This window comes from Andrena cerasifolii, chromosome 3, assembly GCF_050908995.1.
Source record: "Andrena cerasifolii isolate SP2316 chromosome 3, iyAndCera1_principal, whole genome shotgun sequence".
In the NCBI taxonomy this organism is placed as follows: Eukaryota; Metazoa; Arthropoda; class Insecta; order Hymenoptera; family Andrenidae; genus Andrena; species Andrena cerasifolii.
The window spans coordinates 2,874,146-2,899,995 of NC_135120.1; the positions used below are offsets into that span (position 1 = coordinate 2,874,146).

General features: G+C 40.0%; 2 protein-coding genes across 2 annotated transcripts in view; one reads left to right on the forward strand and one right to left on the reverse strand.

Moving 5' to 3' along the window:
• LOC143367031 (uncharacterized) overlaps window positions 1-25,850 on the reverse strand; it is a 426,392-nt gene that overhangs the window by 317,577 nt on the left and 82,965 nt on the right. The gene's annotated exons all lie outside the window — the stretch shown is intronic.
• Window positions 1-25,850, forward strand: part of Mas (trypsin-like serine protease domain-containing protein masquerade) — a 131,634-nt gene that overhangs the window by 41,542 nt on the left and 64,242 nt on the right. Inside the window, exons 2-5 of the mRNA XM_076808527.1 lie at window positions 2,015-2,334; window positions 2,484-2,517; window positions 5,406-5,866; window positions 25,585-25,767. Coding sequence (XP_076664642.1) covers window positions 2,015-2,334; window positions 2,484-2,517; window positions 5,406-5,866; window positions 25,585-25,767 — 998 coding nt within the window. The remainder of the gene's footprint in view (window positions 1-2,014; window positions 2,335-2,483; window positions 2,518-5,405; window positions 5,867-25,584; window positions 25,768-25,850) is intronic.

The following is a 25,850-nucleotide window of genomic DNA, read 5'->3' on the forward strand; positions in this document are numbered from 1 at the left end:
CATCAAATTTGCAAAAGAAAAACATTTCTATTATGTTTATGTTGCAAACTCCTCTGTCAGAATACAAAAACAATTCATTGTCACAGATCCATCCTTCGTGATTAAAAGAAAAAGGCACAAGTCCGTGCCTTCAATAATCTAGGAGATTAAAATTCTTTTCTGAAGCTGTTTCGTAGAAATCATCGAAAGCAGGAAACTTTGATGATTTGTATTTTTAAAACTATTTCATATTTGGAAAAATGAGCACTTAGCCCTCTCTAATTACTACAATATATTTCAATAGTATCATGAAAGTCCCAGACATCGAGGATTTTAGAAAAAATATCTCATCTGCTTCTATCTTCCACGCTGAGCGCAATGCACTCCAAACTCCCTTTGATGTGTGAAAGGAAACCGACAACGGTCGACTCAGGCCATGTACGTTCGCCGGCATTCGCGAGTCGAGTCGCATGGGTCGAGTCACCACGAATGACACGTCCACACTAGCATATGGGATCACGCTCACCCTTTCTGACGCAGAAGCATATGGGTCTAGCTACCGTTTCACCCGTCCACATGAAAATATTCGTGCGTGCTCAGTCTTATTCAAGGTATACTCATTCAGGTCTGAAACCGGCTTTACACAAAAGTGTATACATACAAATGCGTATACTTAGGAATACACAAATATTGTAAATCCGGGATAGGTCGATCACTTTTTGGAAAAGAAATTGTAGCATCGTTGTTTTTCACATTTTTGTCGTTTTGTGCAAATTAAAGCAAACCTCAGTAATTTAGAGTATACATAAATTATTTGTGCGATAATATCAAATATTTATTTTCATTTTCAACCAAAAACATTGGCACTTCAACTGGTTGGTCTCACCCGCATGTCAGGGTTAAAGCGTCCATCCACTACAGGTGAGACAGAACTTGAAATATAACACAAAGTGTAGCTTACAAAAAGTATAATACACAAGAAATAATTTCTTCTTCAGTTTCCCACATAAATCGCAAACACTCTCGTACTTGGAGCATCTAGTATCATGAAACGAACGACTGCGGCGCACACATTTAATCCAATTGTCGCTTTTCGAGATTTCGAAATAGTTTTCTCCGCATCCTACGCATTCGTTTTCGTCCCACTCTTTTAAAGACATATCACTATCTTGTAGAATGAAATTTTTGCTCCCTGAATCTGGAGATGGGTTTACAGTACCAAACATACATGTAGGTAGTGTTTAGAAACCGTTTCGATGTCAATTACAAGAATAATAAATAAAAATTACGAGCGTGCTATGCCCCCTTCGACATCCTATAATTTTCGTCTGAAAGAATTTTTCGTACCATTTATATTTTTCGAGATAGTTACACTGTATATTTAACTAATGTGATCGACTGTCCCGCATTAATGTGGTCGGACTATCCCATGATCAAGGGAGTAATCGACCACCTTGTCAAAATAAATTAAAAAAAGAATACATACGTATTGTTGGGGTTACCCTATAGTTTTATGCATATTATATCCCCCAATATCGGAATAGTGTAAACAAACTTACCTGTCTTTCAAATATCACCAGCACTGTATCTGATAATTTGAATATGGATTTGTGACAGTGGTCACTGCGAGATCAACAACAAGCGCATTCATTTTTTTTTGTGTCAATAACACACAGCAGTCTCTCCTGCGTCAGTCTTAAAATATCAACACTGGCCGGACTCTCCTGGTGCTTGAACTATACCTGCTGGACTTACGCTACAAATGTTTTAAGTCAATCTACTTTCACTTTTTCAGTTAAAATGTTTAATGCAGTTCATTATTTCCTTTAACAAGTTTAACGTAACGCATAATTTAGTGTTTTTCTGTATCAGGTGACAACTATTAAACGTATTTTATGTATCAGCTGACCTTGAAGATCAGAATGCTCGAATAAGATTAAAAGTATATTTTCTATCTGTTTATGTAAATTGAAATAACTAGTCGTCATTATATTCGGCATGTTACATTTCAATGAATCTTTTCATGATTTCACAGGTTTATTAGATTCTATAACGAGTACAGCGAACAGTGCTGATTGTCCAGGAGTGTGTGTCCATGCATTTGCAACGTTAATATGTTACGAAGTACTTGAACATGTGCAATGCCCTACTAGTATGCGATGTTGTATCGAGACTCCCATAAACAGTACTGGAACTTCTGAAAACATTCTCGATAGTGGCGGCCCAGCTTCAACTATAGATACCACTGTGAAGACAATCACAACGACAACGATTGCAACAACAAGTGCGACTATACCTTCGACAACTACGACAGTTACGACTACTTCCTCTGTAGCCACGCTGAAAACAACTTCAGTATGTTTCCAAAATTATAGTGCATATATTAAATATAGTATGTAACTTTAGTAAATAAATTTACTGTATACCAGATTTTTAAATAGAGATTTGAATATTTAATGAAAAAATTAATGTATAACATTAAAGTATGTTTGCTTGTTTTTCAGGATAATCAAAAGGAATCAATTAACAGAACATCGAGTATGTATTTTCTACCGTAAACGGCATACTAATTTCACTTATGCATGGGTGTAGAATAAGAAATATATAATAAAGCAGTTACACAGTGAGGGGCAGTAACTTTGACCACCTGGAATATCTCAGTTTTTTTAAATATATGGGAAACCTTTATTTACAAAAGTTGTACGGTATCAAAGGGGCCATAACATGGCAGTAATAAAATTGTTGTTGGTGGAGGTTTGGCCGTTTTGTCATATCAGGTTCTCGAACTGGTGTCCATTTGCATTGATCATTGTAATTGCATGAGAAATGTATTGAGATTGAGCTTGAGAAGGATCGTGGGCAGATTAGGTAATTTTTCACTTTAACTCAGATCACTTTCGGTGTAGAACCTCGTCAGTTTATTTGAGGAATGTACAATGAGTAATGTGAGTTCTCAATTGCTGGTTGTTGCGTATGTTATTGATACAGTCAACAGTTTATGAGTGTGAGAGCGTGCGAGATCCGCGTGGACCATTGATCACGCGGCGTCCTCACAATTATATTAATTGTGAGTACGAGCTGATACTTGAGCACTTGAGAGAACGTGTAATGAACAATGAGTGTGAGAATTTTTTGATAAACTACGTGAGAAACCAGTACGCGAAAGTGAGACCTCAGAATTTTTAATTCCGAACCGCACGTGTACGTTGTGGATCGACGAGAGGCCAATAATAAGAAGATGGACGAACATTCGTCTGAGCGGGCCACTTTTACACAAGCAATACAAATCATAAAAAGAATAAGCATTTTTTTACCACACTCTTTTATTTTAATCAGCAGTGAAAGGGTTAAATAAACACAAAATTGTGGTGGTAGATGATTTCGTTTCATTTGTTCAGGCTTCGACTAGGTTCAATGGTTGAAGTGAAAATGACAGTGTGAAAATGAGAATGGGCAATTCCAAATTGCGATGGAATTTGGTGGCATAATCAGTATTCGTATTAATCAGGTATTCGAAGGATCGATCAGACCTTCAGATTGTATCTCATTATCCTTTAATGAATTTAAAGTATTCAGTTCGTCACAAAATTGACCTTCGTCGAAGCTGTTACATCGTAACAGTAGATTCGTGTGCGGCCGCAGCAATTGACCGTCCAACTTTTCTTTTGGTCACTGTTGTAATTTTCTCCACGTGCCTAACAGTAACTTTCTTGGATTACCAGATGAAGCGCTCCAACTGCACATCGGCATGGCAGGCCTCCGTCCGTAACACACATACGTCCGAAAAATCATAAACCCATCAAATCATAAACGACCTTCAGTTCATTCCTGTTCGCGACTTTTCTGGCTATCGCTCTTTCTTCTTACCACTTCTCTTTATGCGATTCTTTAACCCCTCTAACATTTCCATCCAATTTTATGTTTATGTAATCTTTCCCCTGCTCACTAAAATAAGAGAGTGTGGTACCAAAAAAGTCTATTCTTCTTATGATGGTATTGCTGGTGTAAAAGTAGTCCGATTTTCATGACATTTAGTATAATTTATACGGGAGAACATCAGGAATCCTTTGGTGCCATTTTCATATCGCCACGATGAACAATATAGAATTTCTTAATATACTGTAATGAATATTTTACCCTCGACTACGGGGGGCCGACCTCGATTCGCTGCGGTCGGCTGAGGATTCATACCTAATTCAGAAATAAAATAATTCTTAACTCTTTAGCGTATCGATTTGGAAGTGACACCGATGTATTCCTTATGTTTTTCCGATGAAAATCATACCAAATTTCATGTAACTCGGACTATTTTTGACGAAGTGAATTTGAAATTATGCAAAACATTTGTTCATGAAATTTCCTTCATTATGGTCCGAATTACGTCGTTCTTTGTGTTATTTTCGTCGGAGAAACATAAGGAATCGGTTGGTATCATTTTCGCAAAGATCTGATGAGAAATTCAAAACTGGAGACTCACTTCTTAATGGGTATTCCTATCTCCCCGAGGGTTGAAGCCTTCGACCCGAAGACCATGACGATCAGTGTGGCTTCGATTATGGAAGGGTACTCTATGAGATCTCGGGTGTCTCGAGTATGTCGGGTAGTATACCCGGGTAGCGCCTACCCGGGAAATTTTTTTCTTCTCGAGTATCTGACGGGTGCCCGGATATCCAATCTCCCGGGAATCAACAGCTCTAGTGCAAACGCATACCATTTCGAACACTTCATATGAAACCAGGGTCACCGTGTTCATTACTTAATATCGAATGACCTTGTAGGTATTATACGTCGTTATAATCGTCTAAACATCCGCTATTCTACTAGAGATACAAAAGTATAGCATGCGATTTAAACACATAGAGGTCACCTTGAAGTTTTCAAAAAGCCTACACCAACAAAAATATTATTACTGGCACGTTATGGCCCCCTCGACACCATACATCTTTTGTAAATAAAGTCTTTTCATATCACTAAAATTGACGCAAACATTACAGGTAGTCCAAACTGTTTATACGGAACAGATACAACCTTTAACTCTCGGTTGTCACACCTACTTTTTCGAACGTCGTTGTCACACTGGGTCAATTTGACCCTCCCAATTTTCAATCAGTTGTTATTTAAAAACTATTTGTTAAATTAAATCTAAACAATTCTGGAATAAAGTTTGATCATTGTAGAATATATGCCCATTGTTGATAGTTGACAATTAAAGTGTCATCATGCTTAAAAAAAAATGAAGCAATAAGAGATCCGACAAAAAGATTTTTGCTTAAAAAATTGGAGGGTCAATTTGACCCAGTGTGACTACCGAGAGTTAATTAAACATTATAGTTTTAAAGTGACAAATTTGAAACGTAGAAGAACCTTTCCTTTTAAGATAGGATATTAACAAGTGCAATTGTCTAACGAAAATCTACTTTTTGCAGCAAAAACTTGTTCTGGAATTTGCATGGCGGAGAGAATTGCAGACTATTGTGATGCCGTTTTAGTAATAGACACATTGTGTAAGCCAGGGTATAAATGTTGTGTATCCAGAGACGCGTTTGGAGATTTTCCTCCACCCGAATTACTAGTTATCGATCGCACAAATTCAAGTCGTTTCGATGAGAAGACTGGCTTCAGTACACTGTATAAGGGTCCTTTGCCCTCGACAACTATGAGACCGAATATGTCTATCTCTATTAACGTGCCTACAACCACAGCTGCCATGACCGCAATCACAGCCACATACCCAACAACCACGACAAGGCCAAAGATTACGGTAAAAAAGCCGTGCAAAGGTGAATGCGTTAGCGGATTCTTCGCTCTTCTCTGTGATAAAGTGGATGGGGAAGCTGAATGCCCTGATGATGGATCTTGTTGCGTGATTGATGCATTTTTAAAAACGGTAACTAAACAGAACATGCTTATTTCACTCAATTTAGAGGGTTACATACATCAGTGGTTACTCTAAAAAGTTATTTATTTCTGTTAATCTAATTTGTTTTCATTTCATAATACGTAGGTACATTCAAATGTTGTGAAGGAAAATCTAATACATTTTTTTAAAAAGATCATACATATAGTGAACAGTATCATGTATAGGTATCGCGAGCGAGTCGCGGACTCCTATGGCACAATGAAAAAACCTTTATTGGGCAGTCGGGCCCCTCTTCACTCTTCATTTCTGTCCTAGCTGTCGTATCCAAATGGGCGCTCAGAATTGAATGCATACATATCTACATACTTAGATGTAACGAAATAGTTCCACGCTCGGCTCGTGATCCGGCTCCCAGAATCGCAAACAAGTCTCCGGATCTAAGAGGCTTTTTGTGTACCTCTGGTATAGACTTATGGTACGAGCTTGCATGAACGCACAGTCTTGCACTTCTCCCACAACAGTTCCGCGCTCCGTTGTTACCTGGGTCCCAGAACTTGGGCAGGTACATGCTCCTTAACCGGCAGACCTGGACCTAACCGTTCGCATAAAAATGCAGAATTTATTCGAAGCTCAAAATGGAAGGCCATCGAATAAAGAAAGTATCTGGCACCATCGGATGAACTCCCGTCGAGTCAATTGATTTATCCGTGACGTTTTGAATTAAGATAATTCAGGTTGTCTTGATTTGACTGTTATGTTTTTAAATCGAAAGAGCACACTTAATAATTAACAAATACTGCTTATTCCATAAGAAAGAGACGTTCTGCCATCGATTAAATTAGACAGCCAACCAACCATCGGTCGATAACCAATCGCTCGGATTGGTCGGTACATGACATCGATGAATAACAAATAAAGTTTTTATCTTTTATTCGGACTTCGAAATTTTTATTTAGTTAAAATGTTTACCATCTCTGGTTAGGAACCAGTGAGTAGAGCTGTTCGAGTAGCTCGAAATTCGATTCGAGCCGAGACTCGGTTTCCGATCCGATCCGAGCGCTCGAAAGAACCGAGTGGCTTGAATGAAGCAAGCGGCTCGAATAAAGCGAGCGGTTCGAAAGAACCGAGCAGATCGAACTTGTTTCGAGCCGCTTGAAACAATCTAGTGGCTCGAACGATCCGAGCAGGTCCGTACATACAATGTATGTACAATGTACATCGTTCGTGTAGATCGATATTATTGAACAGTTTGCTATATCGAGTATGATAAATGTTTCGGATATTTTATCGTATGTTTTTCTAACGGAACAGATATAATGATTACACTGTCCGACAAGGTTATGGAACCTTAATGAAATATATCGTTGCCGATTAATATTTGCTCGCTGAAAACGAATTTGGCAGTGAAAATGGCGTAGCACGTCCGGATTTTGAGAAAATGAAGGTTAAACATGCCAAATAAACGTATTTTGGCCATATTGAAGCCAGTATATAAAAATAGCGGTAGGGTCTACCCAAAATCCGACTAAATACTCGAATTCACCAAGAAAAAATGTACAAAATACATATATTACTTTGAGACTTACAATAAATTCTAAGCAAGTAACCGCTTACAGAAATTGTACGAGACTGAAATCTGTGGTTTACGAGATAGGCTATATGGCGTACAAGAGACTGGGTAAATACACGAAAAAACAATTTGCTTAAACAAATGATTGCAAAATTACATGGTTTGGTACATATAGAATCGTGTTCTGCGGGGAAAATAACTAAACAAATATGTTAATTCTAAAAAATTGTACAATATAATTTGTTAAACAAATTGTTTAAACAAATTAATTGTACAAATCCTATGTTGGATTCGAAATCAGTGAACTTATTACTGTACGCCTTTTCTTAGTTCCTTTGCTACAGCTCCCTCTGCCAGAAACTATACTCGTACACGTTTTTATATTAAACTAATTGCAATGACCAGTTTTTTTAGCGTAAATGTTGTTGATTTGTAACTCTTACGAAAATTTTCATTGCATGCTTGCTATTTTAAAATGTAAACGCTTTGCATTGGACGAATATAGCAGGGATCCGAACCGCTGCGTAACCCTAACCCTTAAGACTCCCACAGACCAACGCGAATATTCGCAGCGGCAACGGATCCGCCGCGGATCAGATAAGGCCGCCCATAAGCAGCCACGTATAAAGAACTGTTGAACTGCGACGGATCCGCTGCCGCCGCGAATATTCGCGTTGGTCTGTGGGAGCCTTTACCCGGTTAACCAAGGAAGGTTTCTGTATCCCATACTAACCGCGAGGGAACGGTTCTTAAATTCTAGAAAGAACCGAAGTAACCGGGTTAACCTGCTACGGGTAGGTTACTAATAAAATAAGGCAGTCTAGCCTAGGCTAGACAGTCACTTATTAAGGCAAGTCAGTGATATGTAAATCTACAGGCAATACATATTCAGATCAAATGAAAACGCAATGTTTAAAATATACGAGTATATAATCTACGCAGGATTGATTAATTTTACAGGGTTGTTAGACTTATACCTCCCATTGTTTAATACTTTCTAGCATTCAAATATTTTCGACACCTAACCGTTAGATAATAGGCAAAGGTCTCGTCATCTGGTCGTCAGTCGGTCTCGTCCGTGGGGCAGGTACTACCGAAGAATCGAACAACTGGGTCGCAAACCCGCACCCTCGCGACGGTGTGAGATTTTAGACAAAAATTGGCCGACAGCGCAAATCCTGACCGATTTCAATAATTTTTAATTTAAATACTTGTAAAGGATTCAGCAATAACGCAACACTGCAATAAAAACCATATCTGTTGGTCTAATCTATAGTAAACACTGTTTAGCATAACATAACATAAAAACATAAATTATGCAGATTAAAGATATTAAATATTAATTTTTTGTAAACTTAATATTAGCTGTAAAATAAAAAAATTTCTTTACCCTTTACAAAATTTATGTCCTAATTACACTGTATAGCTGATTTAAATCTTATAATTTTAAATTATATTTCAATTTGATGAGTTTTGATTTTATTTTTAATATATAAACTTACAAATAATTTAATAATTATAATTCGGAGTAACTGCAATCGAATATTTTATGGTAACTAATTTTATAATATAATTTAAAAATATAAGATTTAAATAAGCTATACAGTTTATTTAAAGCATACATTTTTAAAATTTAAAGTAATTTTTTTATTTTATAGTTTATCTGTAAAATTTATTTATTTATGTTTTTATGTTATGTTATGCTAAATTATTATCGTTATTACTGAGTCCTTTACGAGTATTTAAAAAAAAAATATTGAAATCGGTCAAGATTTGCGCTGTCGAGCGTTTTTTGTCCAAAATCTCACACTGTGCGTGGGCAAACGCTCATGAATTCGGCGCGGCCAAGTTAATCTTTGACCTCGCATATTTAGTATTTTCACGTGCATGTATCACCCTCCCAAGGAGTCTCTGATATTGAAATAAAATTGATTACTATTTGGAAACATGGTTGCAACTATGGTTTGCACCGTATTACTGTAACTGCATTAACCCGGTTAACCGGGTTACTCGGGGTACAGATGAATTCTGTTATCCGGTTAGGCGGGCTAGTCGACGATACGGCGTACCGAACCGGATACGGGTTAGGTTTCGGTTCCCTGTAATATAGTTATGCATAATAGCGAAAGGGTTAATGTAGCTTACAATAGTCTAAGCATTCATATTCAATACAGCTACTGCATTGCAGCGGGGCAGCTTGAAAGTTTTAATATTCCCGAAAGAGATTCGAACTGCTCGGATCGTTCGAGCGCTCGGCTCGGATCGGTTATTCGAACCGAGTATATCCCGGCTCCCTTTTTCCGAGTACTCGAACAGCTCTACCAGTAAGTAACGCGTCAGGTGCAACGGTGTTGTGGTCGGGTAATCCGTGGATGCAAATGTCACGCAAACAGGCCTCACGGCAGCGAGTCTGCATACACATTAATGTAGTGCGCCGACCCATTCTATGACTAACGACCTAAGGTGCTCTGAGCATTGCTCTGAACCCTGCTCCCAGAGCAATCGAGAGCCTCTTGCTCCCAATTCGACCAGTTGTGCTGGTCTGTCCTATGCTTTTACTATTCTTATTACAATAGTGCCTCCACAAGTGATACATTTCATTATTTCATGAATGATAATTCGCTATCCCCTCTGTTTCTTTTGTAGTTGCTGCGGCGAATGAGAGGGACTGACAATGAGAACGAGTGAAAGGACAATTTATGGTTTATCGCTGTCATGTGCCCTCTCACTCGGCGCGGCAAAGAGCAAAGGCCAGCCGAATAGACTGCCCGATTCCATAAGTGAAACTGGTCGACTAAAAATATTTTAGCTCAGAGCACACTTATAGCTCTTCAGCCCCGTCATTTTTAATGAGACATCAAGCACAGAAACGCGTCTGCTATAACCGAAACTGATTGGGAGCTGAATTCGGATTCAAATCCTGCAAGATACGATACATACCATAGTCATTGTTTTTTCTCCAATTCCTAACATTTATTGATTATCTCAAATGAATTAATTCATTTGAAATCTCAATTTACTTTCACGGTGTATAGGATATGAAATGGTAAAGTTCTGAGACATCAAGTAATATACATCTTTCATAAAATACGGAGTTAAACTTCGTGAGTATATTCCAGTCATCGTAGTGACAAAAAAACATTTGTGTAATCATAGTTCCGCAAATGCTTGATTTCTGATATACAACGTTCCACAGTTTCTTATGAGGGGAGTGTTCAAATGAAGTATCAATACATAAATATAATTTTAGGCCGGGCGTAATTATTTACGAATATCCATAGGGGTTTTGTAGAAACTGGATTATTCTTGTCCGTTTCTACTAACAATGAGTAGGATCGAACCAGAATTACTCGAATAGTTGCAATCGAAGAAGAAGTGCTGAGAACAATTCCAGATGACCTTATAGGAACATTTATAAGACAATTAGCCGCCATAACTGGTGTTCCATACCATAGTGTATGAAGGATTCTTCGTGAACAAACGTTTACTAACGAACCTATAATGGTTTACTAATGATTTACAAAAAAGGAGATTTATCTTGAACAGAAAACTAGTGGCTCTAACAACTTTTATGTTTACTTAAAAATTATATCTTTCAAACGCTCTCCATCACCCTGCACACAGTGCTGGAGTCGATTTTAGAAGCACAATATTACCTGGTGTAGCATATCCTGTGGGATGTTTTCAATCTCTTGTGTTATGCAGAAAGTTCGGTTGTACAGAACGCCCTTCGTGAAATTTCAATACCTATATAATAGTGTTGCGAGATGGTGCATCGCGTCGATTGAGCTGCCTACGAAACTTTCGCTCAGTAACCGTTACAGGCCCTGATACAATTCAACGGCATTGTTCAACGGCAGTAACACGGTCGCGTACAAGCTAACACTCGATGGTCATAAGGTACCATACCGGGCAGTGTTGCGAACCTATTGCGCCAGAAATTCCCATTTTAAATATTCAGGTGTTTCTGTTCACCCCTGTATAACGAATGGAAGTTCTATCGCCGGTTCATTATCGTTCACGCGTTGCATTTTGTATATTGGACCCAAAGTTATCGATGATTGAATTTCGTAGTTGGTATACTTCGCTCTCGATTATTCGAATTGTAGCCACCAGGCTTTTGCATTATCGTGATGAATATATACAACATATACAATAAATCAAGACAGTGCGTCTGCCTGTCCAAAGTCTTAGGATCGAACGAATTCCACTTTGAAATCATAACCCAGTAATCAAATGCTGTAGTTAGCGGTTTTAGCCCTTTGGTATCTTCCATTCAAAATAGCGCTAGAAGTGGTTTATGATCCGTTATTAAAAGAAATGAACAGGCCGCATATAAACTTACGAAAGCGTTTGACCGCTGTAACGAAAGCTAGTGTTTCCTTTTCTAATTGAGAGTAGTTTCTTTCGGAGTGTGTAAGGGTTTGTGGCATATACAATAGTATACTGGGTAATTATACATAAAAGGGTACACCTAACCGATTTTGATGAAATTTAAATATGTTGTAAAACTCAATATTCTGAACAACTTTTTCCTATACATGTTATCGCCGCTCGGCCATAGTTTCTAAGATATTCGGGAAAAGCTGTTGCTACTACTACAATGTATTCTGCCGTATACGTACCTACAGTACGTTGCAGCGTATGCGTCAGCATGGAACAAAACAAATGATGGAGCTGACCTTCGATTCCGAGAGCGAAAAACTTTTGACTTATGCCGATGCAACGCATTCCACTTTTATACTTGTTCCGGGTATTAGTATTGGTTGGGGCTAGATCAGTGCGGGGGCGCGCGCCCGCGATCGGGCGCGTAAAGCGTGATGGCAAAGCGATAAGAGTCGGGGTGTGGACGAGAGTCCTCACATACCCTCTTCCTAGCAAAAAAATTATGTTTTAGAATCAAAGTCATCCTATTATCCGGCGCCGCCGGCACCGCCGGGGGGGCCGCAAGTTTTTGGTTAAAATCTCCAAATTCACATCGGTCCGCTATCACGCTTTACGCGCCCACTCGTGGGCGCGACCCCTGCTCCACTGTCCATTTCATGTATATTGGCCGGTGAGCTTCGTGGGGAGTATTCTCCCACCACACCGCTTGCCTGCCTCGGTGCTCATTTTCTCTACGTTCTCGCTTTCCCTCGGGCTACGCCTACTCGTCGCGCGGTGGGTGTTGGTGTCCGTGAGGTGCGTACGCACGCAGCGAAGCATCCTCACCACTTTGAGTACATAGACGGGACACGATTCCGAGCGGTCGTTTCTCGCTTCTTTCTTGCCAAAGGCGGGAGCGAAATGACACGACGGCGAGCAGAGTTCCTCGCGAATAAATACAGTACAGATATTGTAATGCTGAAGATAACTTATAATGAAAAATATAACAGGGTAATTATGTAGAACAGGTGTTTCCTCACCGATTTTGACGACCTTGAAATATGTTGTCGGGGACATGATTCTGAACAATTTTTTCCTATACATGTTACCGCCGCTCGACCTTCGTTTCCAAGATATTCACGAAAAAATGCAGATACTACTACAATATATTCTGCCTACCTACAGTATGCGTCCGTTGCAGCGTATGCGTCAGCATGGGATAAAACAAATGACGAAGCTGACCTTTGTTTTCGAAATCATTGCGAAAAACTTCTTTTGACTTATTCCGACGCAACGCATTCCACTTTCCAACTTGTCCCGAGTATTAGTATTGATTAGGGCTAGATTAGTGCGGGGGGCGCGCGTCCGCTCGTGGGCGCGTAAAGCATGGTAGCGAACCGATGTGAGTTGGAGTGCTGACGGGAGTTCCCACACACCCAACAGGTGCTCTCGGAGGCACCCTCTTCCTTGCAAAAAAATTATGTTTTAGAACCAGAGTCATCCTAATATCCGGCGGCGCCAGCATCGCCGAACAGAGTCAGGGTGTTGACGGGCACTCGCAAGTTTGTGGTTAAAATCCCTAAACTCACATCGGTTCGCTACGAGTGGCGGATTTAAGAAAAAAGGCCCGGGTGGAAAACCTTCTGAGGGGCCCATTTTTGGAGGAAATGAAGAGGTAGTTTACTAAAAACGGGTCAAGTGTAGCAGCACGAAATAAATGTAGTGTTTGGATACTTAGACCTAATCATAATTTGTATTTGGTGATGGGGCCCTTTGAGGGCCTTCTGTGCAGTGGCCTAGGCGGCAACTGCTCACCAGCCGCCCTGTTAAATCCGTCACTGTTCGCCACCATGCTTTAAGCGCCCGCGAGCGGGCGCGCGCCCCCCGTTCTGGTCTAGACCCAACCAATACTAATACCTGAAACAAGTTGGAAAGTGGAATGCGTTGCAATTCTGAATAAACAGTCGAGCGGCGTCATACAGCTACATACAATGCATGTAGGGTATGGGCAGAATGCAAAACAATAATACCCATAGTTTTTGGCAAATATCTCGGCAACGAAGGTCGAGCGGCGGTAACATGTATAGGAAAAAATTGTTCAGAATCGTGTCCCTGTAACATATCCAAAAATCACTGAAATCGGCGAGGAAACACCTGTTCTGCATAATTACCTATCACAGTATTTACACGTAAATGTGTACACATTTTATTGGATGAGAATTTATTCGACGAGTGAAGATAAGTTTTTATTAGATGAGAATTTATTCGATGAATAAAGATAACTTTTTTATTCGATGAGAATTTATTCGATGAATAACAATAATTTTTTATTCGATGAGAATTTATTCGACGAATAACAATAATTTTTTATTCGAAGGTTTTATTCAACGAATAACAATAATTTTATATTCGAATAAATGAGTCGAATAAATTTTTAACTTTCGTCAACATCGAAACTTGGTGAGTCACCAAGACCCCAAGTCGCCGCCGCCGGTCCTTTGTGTTCGGCGCTCGCCACTCGGCCGGGCTCGACCTTCGGCGGCTCGACGAAAGTTATTCGTGGCTTTATTCGAAGGCCGTGAAAAGATAAATGTTGCGGATGAAAAATTTATTCGACGCATTTATTCGAATAAAACCTTCGAATAAAAAATTATCGTTATTTGTCAAATAAATTCTCATCGAATAAAATTATTCGTTGCTCTTCCAATAAAGATAACTTCGATTATTCGAGCCTCGAATAACGAATAAAAATTATTTATCTTTTGTTCGTTATTTGAGATTTTTATTTAGAAAAACTTTTGCCCAACTCTGGAGCATACGATACACGTCAACGACGAAGCGAGACAAAGTATCATGCTTTTTCTATTTCGTAGTTGACGGCAACTACGTGTGACTCTTTTGTCCGTTCCCGCTCGTACTCGGATTCTCTCACTCTCGACCAAAGAATTCCAAGAAATTGTGGGGCTATTCGCCGGGCTCCTAACCGGGGATTGGGGGACTCCAGCTACCACAAGAGCGGTGGTTATGTGTGCGTGACTGAAACAGGCGCAGTTCACGCAACAGTACCACCGCTCCTGTAGGTGTTTCCCCCTCCATCAGCGGTAGCTAGAGTCCGCCGGTCCCTGCACACAACTACTACGCTAAGAATAAACAACAGCCACACGGCTTCGTTCAGGCGGAGTCGAGCAGCGTTCCCGTTACCCCACCATACCCTTCGGGGGGCCAACGACTTCAACTGCCAATCCACGATCGTCAGGTGGTGGTGGCTGATTTCTCCTCGCGCGCTGCTCGCGAGACCGAACTCACCGACCAATATATCTGAACACGACCTTAGTCTAGCCCCAACCAATACTAATATCCGGGACAAGTTGGAAAGTCGCCACACTCGCTCTCGGCGCAGCACCTCGCGGACGCATGATTGAGACGCTGAGCAACGACCGATCTGCCAATCAGTGACGCTGATCAGAATAAATTTGCGAATCAGCGACGCGGATTGACGATCAATCCACCAATCATCGACTCTTGATGAGCCAATCAGCGCATCGCGTCGATCGGCTTCTGGATGGTTCGAGAAGACGGCCTCGGGTTTCCATCTTGATTGGTCACTCTTGTTCACGTTGCGTGCAGCAACAGACGTGTTGCATACAAGTCTGCTTTGCTCAACTCGTGAATTTTCATTTCTTAGTAAATCATTTCTCGCATTGAACTCTAACTTTACTCTTCTCACAATCAAGCTCTGCTCCTTTCACGCTCGAGTCGAATGTCGATCGTCGCGAATGCAGCACGCGTTAGTGCACGTGCCGTGTATCACCTCGTGCATCGCATAATCGCGAGTAGACATTTCAAGCGCATTTCTCGAAGACTCACACTCATTTCTCATTGCTTTGTACTATTGTTCGCTCAGTGTGCAAGGAAAGACGTGTCGCATGTCGAACCGCACTTTCTCACATTGTGAACGCTCTAACGGCAGCTCGCGTCCATCTTGCATTCATTTTGTTGTATCAGTGCACGGAACAGCATGTGTTGCTCAATTAGCACGTCTCAAATCAAACTCGTGTGATCGCGAGTTGCTCATGTAGTTATTTTCCCATCGTTAATTCTCAAGTGAATCTCCGTGCATTGATCATTCTCAGAGCTCATTCTAAAGTGATCAAGCCTCGCGCAATAATACAATTCTTGTGGACGCCGCATGGCTCGTTGCACGTGGAGATCAATCTCTTTTCACTGAGGGGCAGAATTTACAACTCTGCCTCAGCATCATCGTTCAGTGTAACTCAAATTCGATTGTAGATCGCCGCGGGTGACGCGCACGTGGTGATGCCACGTGCATCGATTCGCTCATCAGCGTCATCGCGCAGTGTACTCTCAATTGTGTTTTAAATCATCATCGCTCAGTGTACTCTGAATAGTGTTTTAATATAATCTCGAAAACCGCGAACTCTGTGCATTCTCACCGACTCACTATCAGTGTAATTGCTCATTTTAAATAAACTTGACGCTACTCATTTTAAGTGCTGTGTTGCGTGCACCTTTTCACCGTCGTTCCTAACCTCAAAATGTAACCGACACGTTTAACCGCTAGATTCTCAAACAGAATGCGTGACGTCAGAATAAATCAACAGAAGCTTTTTGCAAATTTCTCGAAAACGAAGGTCGACCGGCGGTAACATGAAGGGGAAAAAGTTGTTCAGAATGTTGAGTTTTACAACATATCCAAAAATCATCGAAATCGGTGAGGTAACACCTATTCTGCATAATTACCAAATATTGTTTAAACAAATTATTGGTAAACAATTTTACTAACATTTTTTTATGTCAACAATCTTTATTTTCGTCTCGGATAGATATTCAATGGTTAGATTAATTTTGTATTTGCAGTATTTGCCGTGGAAATGATAAATTAGTAAACAATGTTGGTTTTTTTTATTGTTATCCTCCATTCTTGAGCAACTATTCCTTAGTATAGTATTCTATACAGTATAATGCAACTTTCCAGACTCATAAAATATAAAATTATAGCTTTAGGATTTCAAGAAACAACGTTTTTCGTTCGCATGATTCCTATATTACTATACTGAGTTCATCCTAAGAAAAACTTTTTCCGCGCAGGGATGATTCTGAGAGGGCGCTGATTGGTCCGACTCCCCACTTCACCGCTTACGTTTTTCTCCCTCTTACCGCCTGTTACCTCTGTGTCAACCGTTCCGCACGCGACGCCTTCATATACACGGTGGCACAATTATTTCCGAATACGCACGGCAACGGCCTGTGTTTTATAAAAATTGTTTTGCAGTTGTTTTGAATGAACTTAGTTTATTTCAGAGACAATAATTGTTATAACCTAAATTGTAAAGTTATGGCAGTTAATATCTTTCATTAAATGATTTTGGGTATGAATAACCATTATCGATAATGGATATCGTTTTTAGTTACAAATAACCATTATTGTCAGCGGAAATATTTTTTGGTCACTAATAACCATTATTGACATAGAAGATAATAGTCATAAAATTACAGGCATTTTATAATTAATTGGAAATTTTAACAGTTTTATTCGACCTCTGGTAGTAGGACACTTCTCTTTTTAAAGGAACTCCATAAAACTAAATATTTTACTTAAAAAAAATAATTTACATACTTTAAATATCAATAAATATGTGTGTAAAAAACTTGTACAAAAATCTTATCGTTCCTTTGAATATGAATCCTAAAAAAGACGTAATAAATGGCATTCTAAATCGACTATTTAGAACACCTCCTTAATTGATGTCATATCTGTTCGGAACCAAAAAACTACCGGGTAGATACACTGCACTCCTGCAGTGTTTACATTGACATTGGTCTTGTCCAGCCTATGGAAGGGCAGGGAAACCGGCAGGTAAAGCGCTACGAGCAATCGCCTGCGTCGCTCGGGCCCGTAGGCAGTAGTGGGGGCTACGCAGAACAGCCGCAAAACGGTATGGGCGTTTGGTTTTTCTTAAGATGAACCCAGTATAGTTTTAGTCGAGTTTGGACGGCCATATTGGATCCGCCATCTTCTTTTTCGCAAATCGTGCAAAGGATTCGTAATCAGCGATACCTAATACCCCAGTATACCAAGTTTTATTGATTTTCATTTCGATTTGGCGTAGGAATCGATTTGTGACCGCGGCTATGTCATTTTCGCCCAATGTGTGGCGATACTACGCGTGGCAACGTAGTGTCGCGCCAAACCGGAGCACGGGTTAAGCCCGCGGCTTGAGTCGTAACCACCCGGGGCCGGCCGTGGATCCAGATACTGCTATCGTGTGGGAGAGAACCTTTCGGGGTTTCGAGTAATTCGCTAGTATCGGGATCCCGGCCGAAATTTTCCGAATTGAGCCCGAAATATTGAGTACCTGCATACTCCTACATATTATAGTTTATACAAATACAGAAGTTATCGTTTATACATATAGTTGTTCTACTTATACAGCCATGCTTAAAATTTGAAAAATTCATTTATTTCTGCAATTACACAATGGATTACTATTTCTTATTGTACTTGTAGTACTGAATACATAGGAGCCTTATACTTTTTAGCCATTTTCGTCACTATTATATGAATTAACGAAGTACTACTGACCAATTCGATAACAATCGCTTTTAGATGTTGCTGAGTGCTCTCTTGTCTCTCTTTTTCAGAGTATGTTCCAATATGCAGGGTGTTTGGCCATATGTGGTAAACCTTTCAGGGTGTGATTTTACAGGCCAAAATAGGACGAAAATCTTTAGTTATCGATGTTTGAAAATTGGGCTCTGGAATTACCATGTGGAACTCATACGTACCCACCCCACCGAAATTATGACCTATGCTACCTTGCAATCCGGTACGACACACAGCGTGCCGGATTCCCTTATTTAGCGCCATTTGGGTCTTTTTTAAGATATCGGTGTGATGTTGTAATACATTTGTAAATTATTACTTTATTAATATGACACAGGATTGAACAGATTATTTAGCACGCTTCGGCGTGCGTCCAACGTATCCTTCTGACGACACGTTGCTCCCCCTCTCCTTGACACACACACCGATACACGCAGGCCTATATCATTACAATCGGAATGAATTTGACGTAAAAAAATAGGATAAAATTATTCGTTATGAATTTTCTAATTTAATATTTTTGACATTTATTTATTTATTTTTCAATTTTTTTTAACTTAATTGTGATAAAACAAAATTGAAAACTATTCATTTGGTACTTTATTTAATGACCTTTTCAGTGGTTTAAATCGAATGTTCGGGAAACTTTTCGTTTCCATGTTATAAGGAAATGTCGAAAAATAAAGGAATGCAGCCAAATATAGTTTTGTTTAAATTAAAGGCAATCTTGTACGCTAAACATCATCTTCTATTAGTAATAATTCTGAATACAGTCAGGAAAATTGCAACATTTTTTAAAACTGTGTAACCGTTACTCGCGTAATTACCGGTGGGACGGTGGAGGAACTGTATCGCCAGCTCAGGACGGTTGTCTAGGGCCGCCGATCGAACAGGGTATCCCGGCCAGGTCTGTGCTGGCACACAATGTGTACGCGGCTTAACCTAAACCTTAAACTATCGCGAGTCGCGGTGTGTACGGCGCGTATCGCGGCTCGTGTCGCGGACGGTTTCGTGGTGTGTGTCCCGGACAGTTTCGTGGTGTGTGTCCCGGACAGTTTCGCGGTGCGTGTCGCGGTCGGTATCGCGATCGTCGGTAGCGGTTCGGCGAAGTGGGAGTGCAAAGACGGTTTGACCGTTCGGTGTCCTAGCGGGCCAACTCTGCCACTAGACTCTGGTCAGAGAACCTGGGGTCCGTTCACCCAGTGGGCACAACCCGCGAGTGAGACGGAGGCTGTAGGGACGCTCTCGAGAACAGAAGTGAATCTGTTTGGGAGATCGAAGGCGGGTAGCGGCCTGCGTCCAGAGGATGGCTCCACACTGTCCTTCTGCGAACCGTGGAGGAGGAGAATTCAAAAAGTCGCAGATACTGAGCCTGTCGACGCACTAGAACGGGTGCTTACACGAGAGCTTGATATTGCACAAGGACTAATGTCGGCACAGGAGGTTTCTGGGAGAGGCGTACTGATCGTACTAACGCTCTAGGCCGTCTCTGCCAAATAAGCCATTGCCCCCGACCTATACGACCTCGTCCGTTGATTTTCGGCAGCGAGAGAGTCACTCGGTGCGTGACCCTCTCGCGGCGGTTCCCAGTAATTGCGGACGAGTGGTGGGGGGCAAGACCGTCGTCCCACTGCGGTAACTCATTACGACTGACAAGGAATATCTTTCAAGTCCCAACGAGTCCCCGTATTTTAAGAAAATGGAATCACTTCAGTGCACCGTCCTCTATACATTCGTGCAGGAATCACTTCCCACTTCGTCCCATTTCTCAAAATATTACTGTTTGAAATCATCAGCGTTGCGTCATTTTCTTCATGTTTATGAGTTGCATCCTTCTTCGAAGGAACTGTTTAAGGAAAATATCAAGGATCGCTACAAACGAAGAATGTTTAGATTACTTTTAACGTCAGATCCATACAGGATGTCCCACTAAGGAGTGGACAGCGCGATATCTCTTAAAGTATTGTCGATAAAAATATAAAAAAAAATAGGGAATTGCATGGTTCGAGGGGGCCCATTTATTAGCGCGAACGAATTTTGTTTTCGATTATTATTTTAAAAGATACGATGGTCAAGTTCGGTTTTTCAAATGGAACTATTTCTTTTGAAGACCTGAGTTGATAGTGCGTTCAAAGACAAATTCAATAAGCTTTAATGTATACACTTTATTTCCACTGGTTTTTAAGATATTGCGCTTGCAAATTTACTGATTTTCACTGCAAGAAACCCCTCTGGAATGGCAAAAACCGGGGGCGGTCTTACTGGCCCCACGGGTGGCACTGCCTGTTGAAATGGATACTTACCTGCCAAAGGTCTACGCCAGAAATGGCAGGCCCAAAGGCTGGACAATTCTTTTCCGTCAGAAATGCTACTTAGGTAGGTACATCTGCGGTATCGAGAAGCGCATCGTTACTTTTATTTCGCACTTGCTTCTACGCTCGGATGGCCGGTTCTTTTGGGAGGGATGCAAGTTGGATTGGTTCTGATACAATCTGCTCCCTATGGTTGAAATTTAGTCTAGCAACTTTCACTCCTCCTAACCTAACCAATCCAACTTGCATCCCTCCCAAAAGAACCGGCCATCCGAGCGTAGAAGCAAGTGCGAAATAAAAGTAACGATGCGCTTCTCGATACCGCAGATGTACCTACCTAAGTAGCATTTCTGACAGAAAAGAATTGTCCAGCCTTTGGGCCTGCCATTTCTGGCGTAGACCTTTGGCAGGTAAGTATCCATTTCAACAGGCAGTGCCACCCGTGGGGCCAGTAAGACCGCCCCCGGTTTTTGCCATTCCAGAGGGGTTTCTTGCAGTGGAAATAAAGTGTATACATTAAAGCTTATTGAATTTGTCTTTGAACGCACTATCAACTCAGGTCTTCAAAAAGAAATAGTTCCATTTGAAAAACCGAACTTGACCATCGTATCTTTTAAAATAATAATCGAAAACAAAATTCGTTCGCGCTAATAAATGGGCCCCCTCGAACCATGCAATTCCCTATTTTTTTTATATTTTTATCGACAGTACTTTAAGAGATATCGCGCTGTCCACTCCTTAGTGGGACACCCTGTATATATCTACATGTACTACAAGAACAAAAGTGAGCAACAAAAAACCGAAAACATTAGACCCAGAAGCTGCAGAACTTATAGTTCAATGATGAAACTCCTTTACTACTTACAATTAGTACATATTATGTTATATATCATTGAAAGAGACGTTTTTTTTTCAATTTTTAGTTTCAATTTCATTATGATATTTTTTATGTCTCAAGTGGTATACAAACATGTCGCCGCATGAACGTGAAGAAAATGACGCGTCGCTGATGACGTCAAACAGTTATATTTTGAGAAATGGGACGGAGCGGGAACTGATTCTTGCATGATTGTGTAGAGGATAACTTAAAAAACAGAATGTTACCCGAACGTTTGATTTAAACCACTGAAAAGGTCATTAAATAAAGTACGAAATGAACAGTTTTCAATTTTTTTATCACAAAAAATTATTATAAATTTATTAAAAAAATTTAAATATAAATAAATGTCAAAAATATTAAATTATGCATCATTACAAAGGAATAAATTTATCTTATTTTTTTACGTCAATTTCATTCCGATATTTTAAAAAAAGACCCAAATGTCGCTAAATAAGTGAATCGGTCCTATGCGGCGTTCTTGCACGAATTTATGAAAAAGCACATCTACTTTTGAGGGGTGACTCTACATCTTTGGATGGGGGGGGGGGGGGCGTTTGTAAAAGAAGCTTCCTGCAAAATTGTTTGTAACATAATACATGTAGGATCGAAAATAATGAGTTTATTATGTAAGTGACAAAATAACAAAAAAATAGCACAAAGAAATACATAGAAGAACTAATTATTACAAGAACGCCATAACCCACATGTCAGTCTCGTCATGCGACTCAATGGGACTGATTTCGCTTGTCGCTCGGGCAAATCCCGCGCGATCGACACGCTCGTTGAGTGGCTTTACACACTCCAATTTTTTTGTAACCTTTAACAATTTCTTGCATTGGAACTGTGCTTTTACGGCAGATTGTTTCTTCTAAACTTCTTTTCTTCTCATTGAGTAGAGCACGTTGATGTAAGAAACAACTTCAGCCTAAAGTTTTAATGCATAAACAATTTTGCGGCAAGCTTTGTTTTTACAAATGTCCACTGTCATGTGCGTGATAACCCCACTACAGGTATGTCACCCGCCAGGTGTACCTAACTGTGCTGCATGGCAACCGAATTGTATAAAAGGGCCGGTACGACACGAATAAAGGGTCAGTCAATCAATCAGTTTTCCTTACATAAAAAAATTGCGATCCCGCGACACCACCGATCCAGGGATGTAGATTCGGCCCGGAAAGCAGTGACAGTGATAAAACAATCATGGTGCGTGTGTATGTACGTGTGTAGGTGATTTTTTAAGACAAAATTGTGTATTGAAAGTGGCATTCACCCTCCCTATTTGGGAATCCCGTTGGGCGGGTTTTCATATGCCCTTTGGGATTTTCAAGAGTAACTAGATTTCATGGCGTACAACGTGATGTGTGTGCTATTTTATAAATTTTCGCAAGAACGTCGTGCCGCATTGGAAGGGACCGCAAGTTAAAGTTTCGGTGATGTAATTATTTACATACAGATGTATGTATATGTTCTACATGGTAAATCTGTCATGCGTTCGTCGCCACTGCACGTACTTGACTGGCCAGGTTCCAACGGGCCGCTGTTGCCGAATTGCCGTGATTCAGTCGTTCCAGAGCCCAATTTTTACACATTGATAACGAAAAAATGAAGCGTTTACCGCAATTTCGTAATTTTTGACTTTCGTCTTATTTTGGCCTGTAGAATCACCCCCTAAATGGTTCACCACCTGTAGCGAAACACCTTGTATACCTACAAAAACTTCTAATTGTTATACGGCAAGAACAAGAGACTCACCAGTATTATTGTATGTTTACACCCCTGATTAAACAATCTGTAAGGCTGTTGAAACATCAGCATACTGTTACTGAAAGGCAAACCTTACATCTCGAAGCCCCAACTAATAGTTTATGTTTTAAACAGACGTATAATTTTAATATCAAGTATTCATACTTGAATAATAACACTGTCCAACACGATTTTTGGTCCGCAATATCCGCTGGGTGATTCTTGTAGAGTTTTTCGCCTTGAACACGAATCCGTAAGGAGAATTACTCTATCAACCTCAGTTTTTGAAAAACACACGATTTTGGGCAAAAGTGTAGTAGGGTGACCTGCCCAGTGAATAAACGGTGCTCATGTGATACGAAAAATTAACGTCTATCGCGCTCATTTCACGTTGAAACTTACACCGAAATTTAGAGTGGACACCCACAGACGTCTCGCAAAAGCGTTTTTCTTTTTACTTATAACTTATACAGCATTAATTCCGTTTATTCAATAGTTGTCCTCGCGGCCGTTCATTCACTGGCAAAAGTGGGCATTTCTTACTTTACCAATGCATGAACAGCTTACCCGGTCTTTTTTCTCTTGACACTTTCGCCGTCAGTATGGAGATTAGGTTAACCCACCTCAGAAACCAAATTTCAACTATGCATAATTATGATCTTATAAGACTAGTAAAGTATCAAATCAATAATATTATTGCAGTTGGAGAATGAAAAACTGTTTAGACAAAAAATCGTCTAAATACATTGGAAACCTAACCACTGTTTTTATCCCGTTCATTCACTGGGGTATCCCTGTTCATTCAATAAAAATCTATGTTCATTCACTGGTCATTGGCTTATTTTTTATTTAATCCTTTGCCAGACTTGTAATGAAAGTTATAACTATCAAATATTGCTATAATTATGTTCCGGGATGTGTGACTTTAGTAATAAAACAGCTCGCTTATATCAATAACATTCAGGGGATTAAATAACGACTTTTGAATACTAATTTAAACAGACATGCAGGTTCAGTGTTCATTCACTGGACAGGTCACCCTATTACGTGAAAACTAAGAACGCTAGAAAGTTCAACTTAGTCTCAAAAGCTAGAGGAGAGTGTGATCAGTTTATATAGTTATTAAATTGGACTGTTTTGAAAACTGTAAATGATCATCAAAGTTTGAAAAAGTATCGATGTGCATGGTTTCCACACAATATTTTTGCATTTTTATGAAAAAGGGTCTACCTAGCCCGAAAACGCTACCCAGCATCCGATTCTGTACACATTTCTGAAGAAGAAACCATCCAGGAAAAGTGTCGAAACAGTTTCTAACTCGAACTGATAGAGAAAATATCCATCGCCAAACGTATTCACGGTGTTTTGCCGCCTGGCGGCCATTGTTCACCTGGCGCGACTCGTCAGGGTCGTCGCTACGCGTAATCGACGCCGATGGTACTGTTCAGTAGGCACCGACATTCTATATGGATCATCCTTATTTTTTTCATGTATTCGTAAATACTATTCACGGATTTAAACAAACTTTTCCCGATCAGTCACTGTTTTAAACAATTTCGATCTTTCATGCATGAATACCTACGTATGACTTGTTAATATGGAACCGTATAAAATCAAACACAATTGTTTATGAATTTACAAGATTTTTATTATTATGGTTTGATCAGATTTAGAACACTTTTTCAATTGCGGTAATAGTTGAAACACATTAAACAGTATTTGAAGGCAACGCGAAGTATATTTAAGTATAATTTAGGCATCTCTTTTTAATAAATTCATTATTCAATATTTCTGAAACGCAGTGTGAGATACGATTTTGGGCAAGGTAAACACTTTTTCGTAAAAATGCAAAAATATTGCGTGGAAACCATGCACATCGATACTTTTTCAAACTTTGATGATCATTTACAGCCATTAAAAATATTCAAATTTAATAACTATATACACTGATCTATTCGGGTAACTCTTCTCTATCTTTTGAGTCTAACTTGAACTTTCTAGCGTTCTTAGTTTTCATGTAATGCCTCACTTTTAAACAAAATTGTGCGTTTTTACAAAAACTCATGTTTTCAAAAACTGAGGGTGATAGAGCAATTCTGCTTGTGGATTCGTGTTCAGGGAGAAAAACTCTACAAGAATTGCCCAGTGGATATTGCGGAACCGAAAAAAGTTTCATTTTGTTGAACTGTGTAATTAAAATTAAATTACTTTGGAATGTCGCGGTACTGTATGTTGTAATTAAATAATTAGGAAACAACGACAACGATTCGTCCAACCACAGTGCCACCACAACCAAAATTGCAACCGTGTGCTGGGTTTTGTCTCTTGACCATTATGGCAGCCTTCTGTGAACGGCCAAACGTGATACTAGCGAAGACATCAACCTGCCAATCGGGGTCAATCTGTTGTGACAACACGAGAAGCTCGTCGCAGGTGATTCTATTTCTTCTTTTTTTGATAGAACTCTTTCAAGGAACAAGTAAATGCAGGCAAGTAACATATTGATGTGGAAGAAA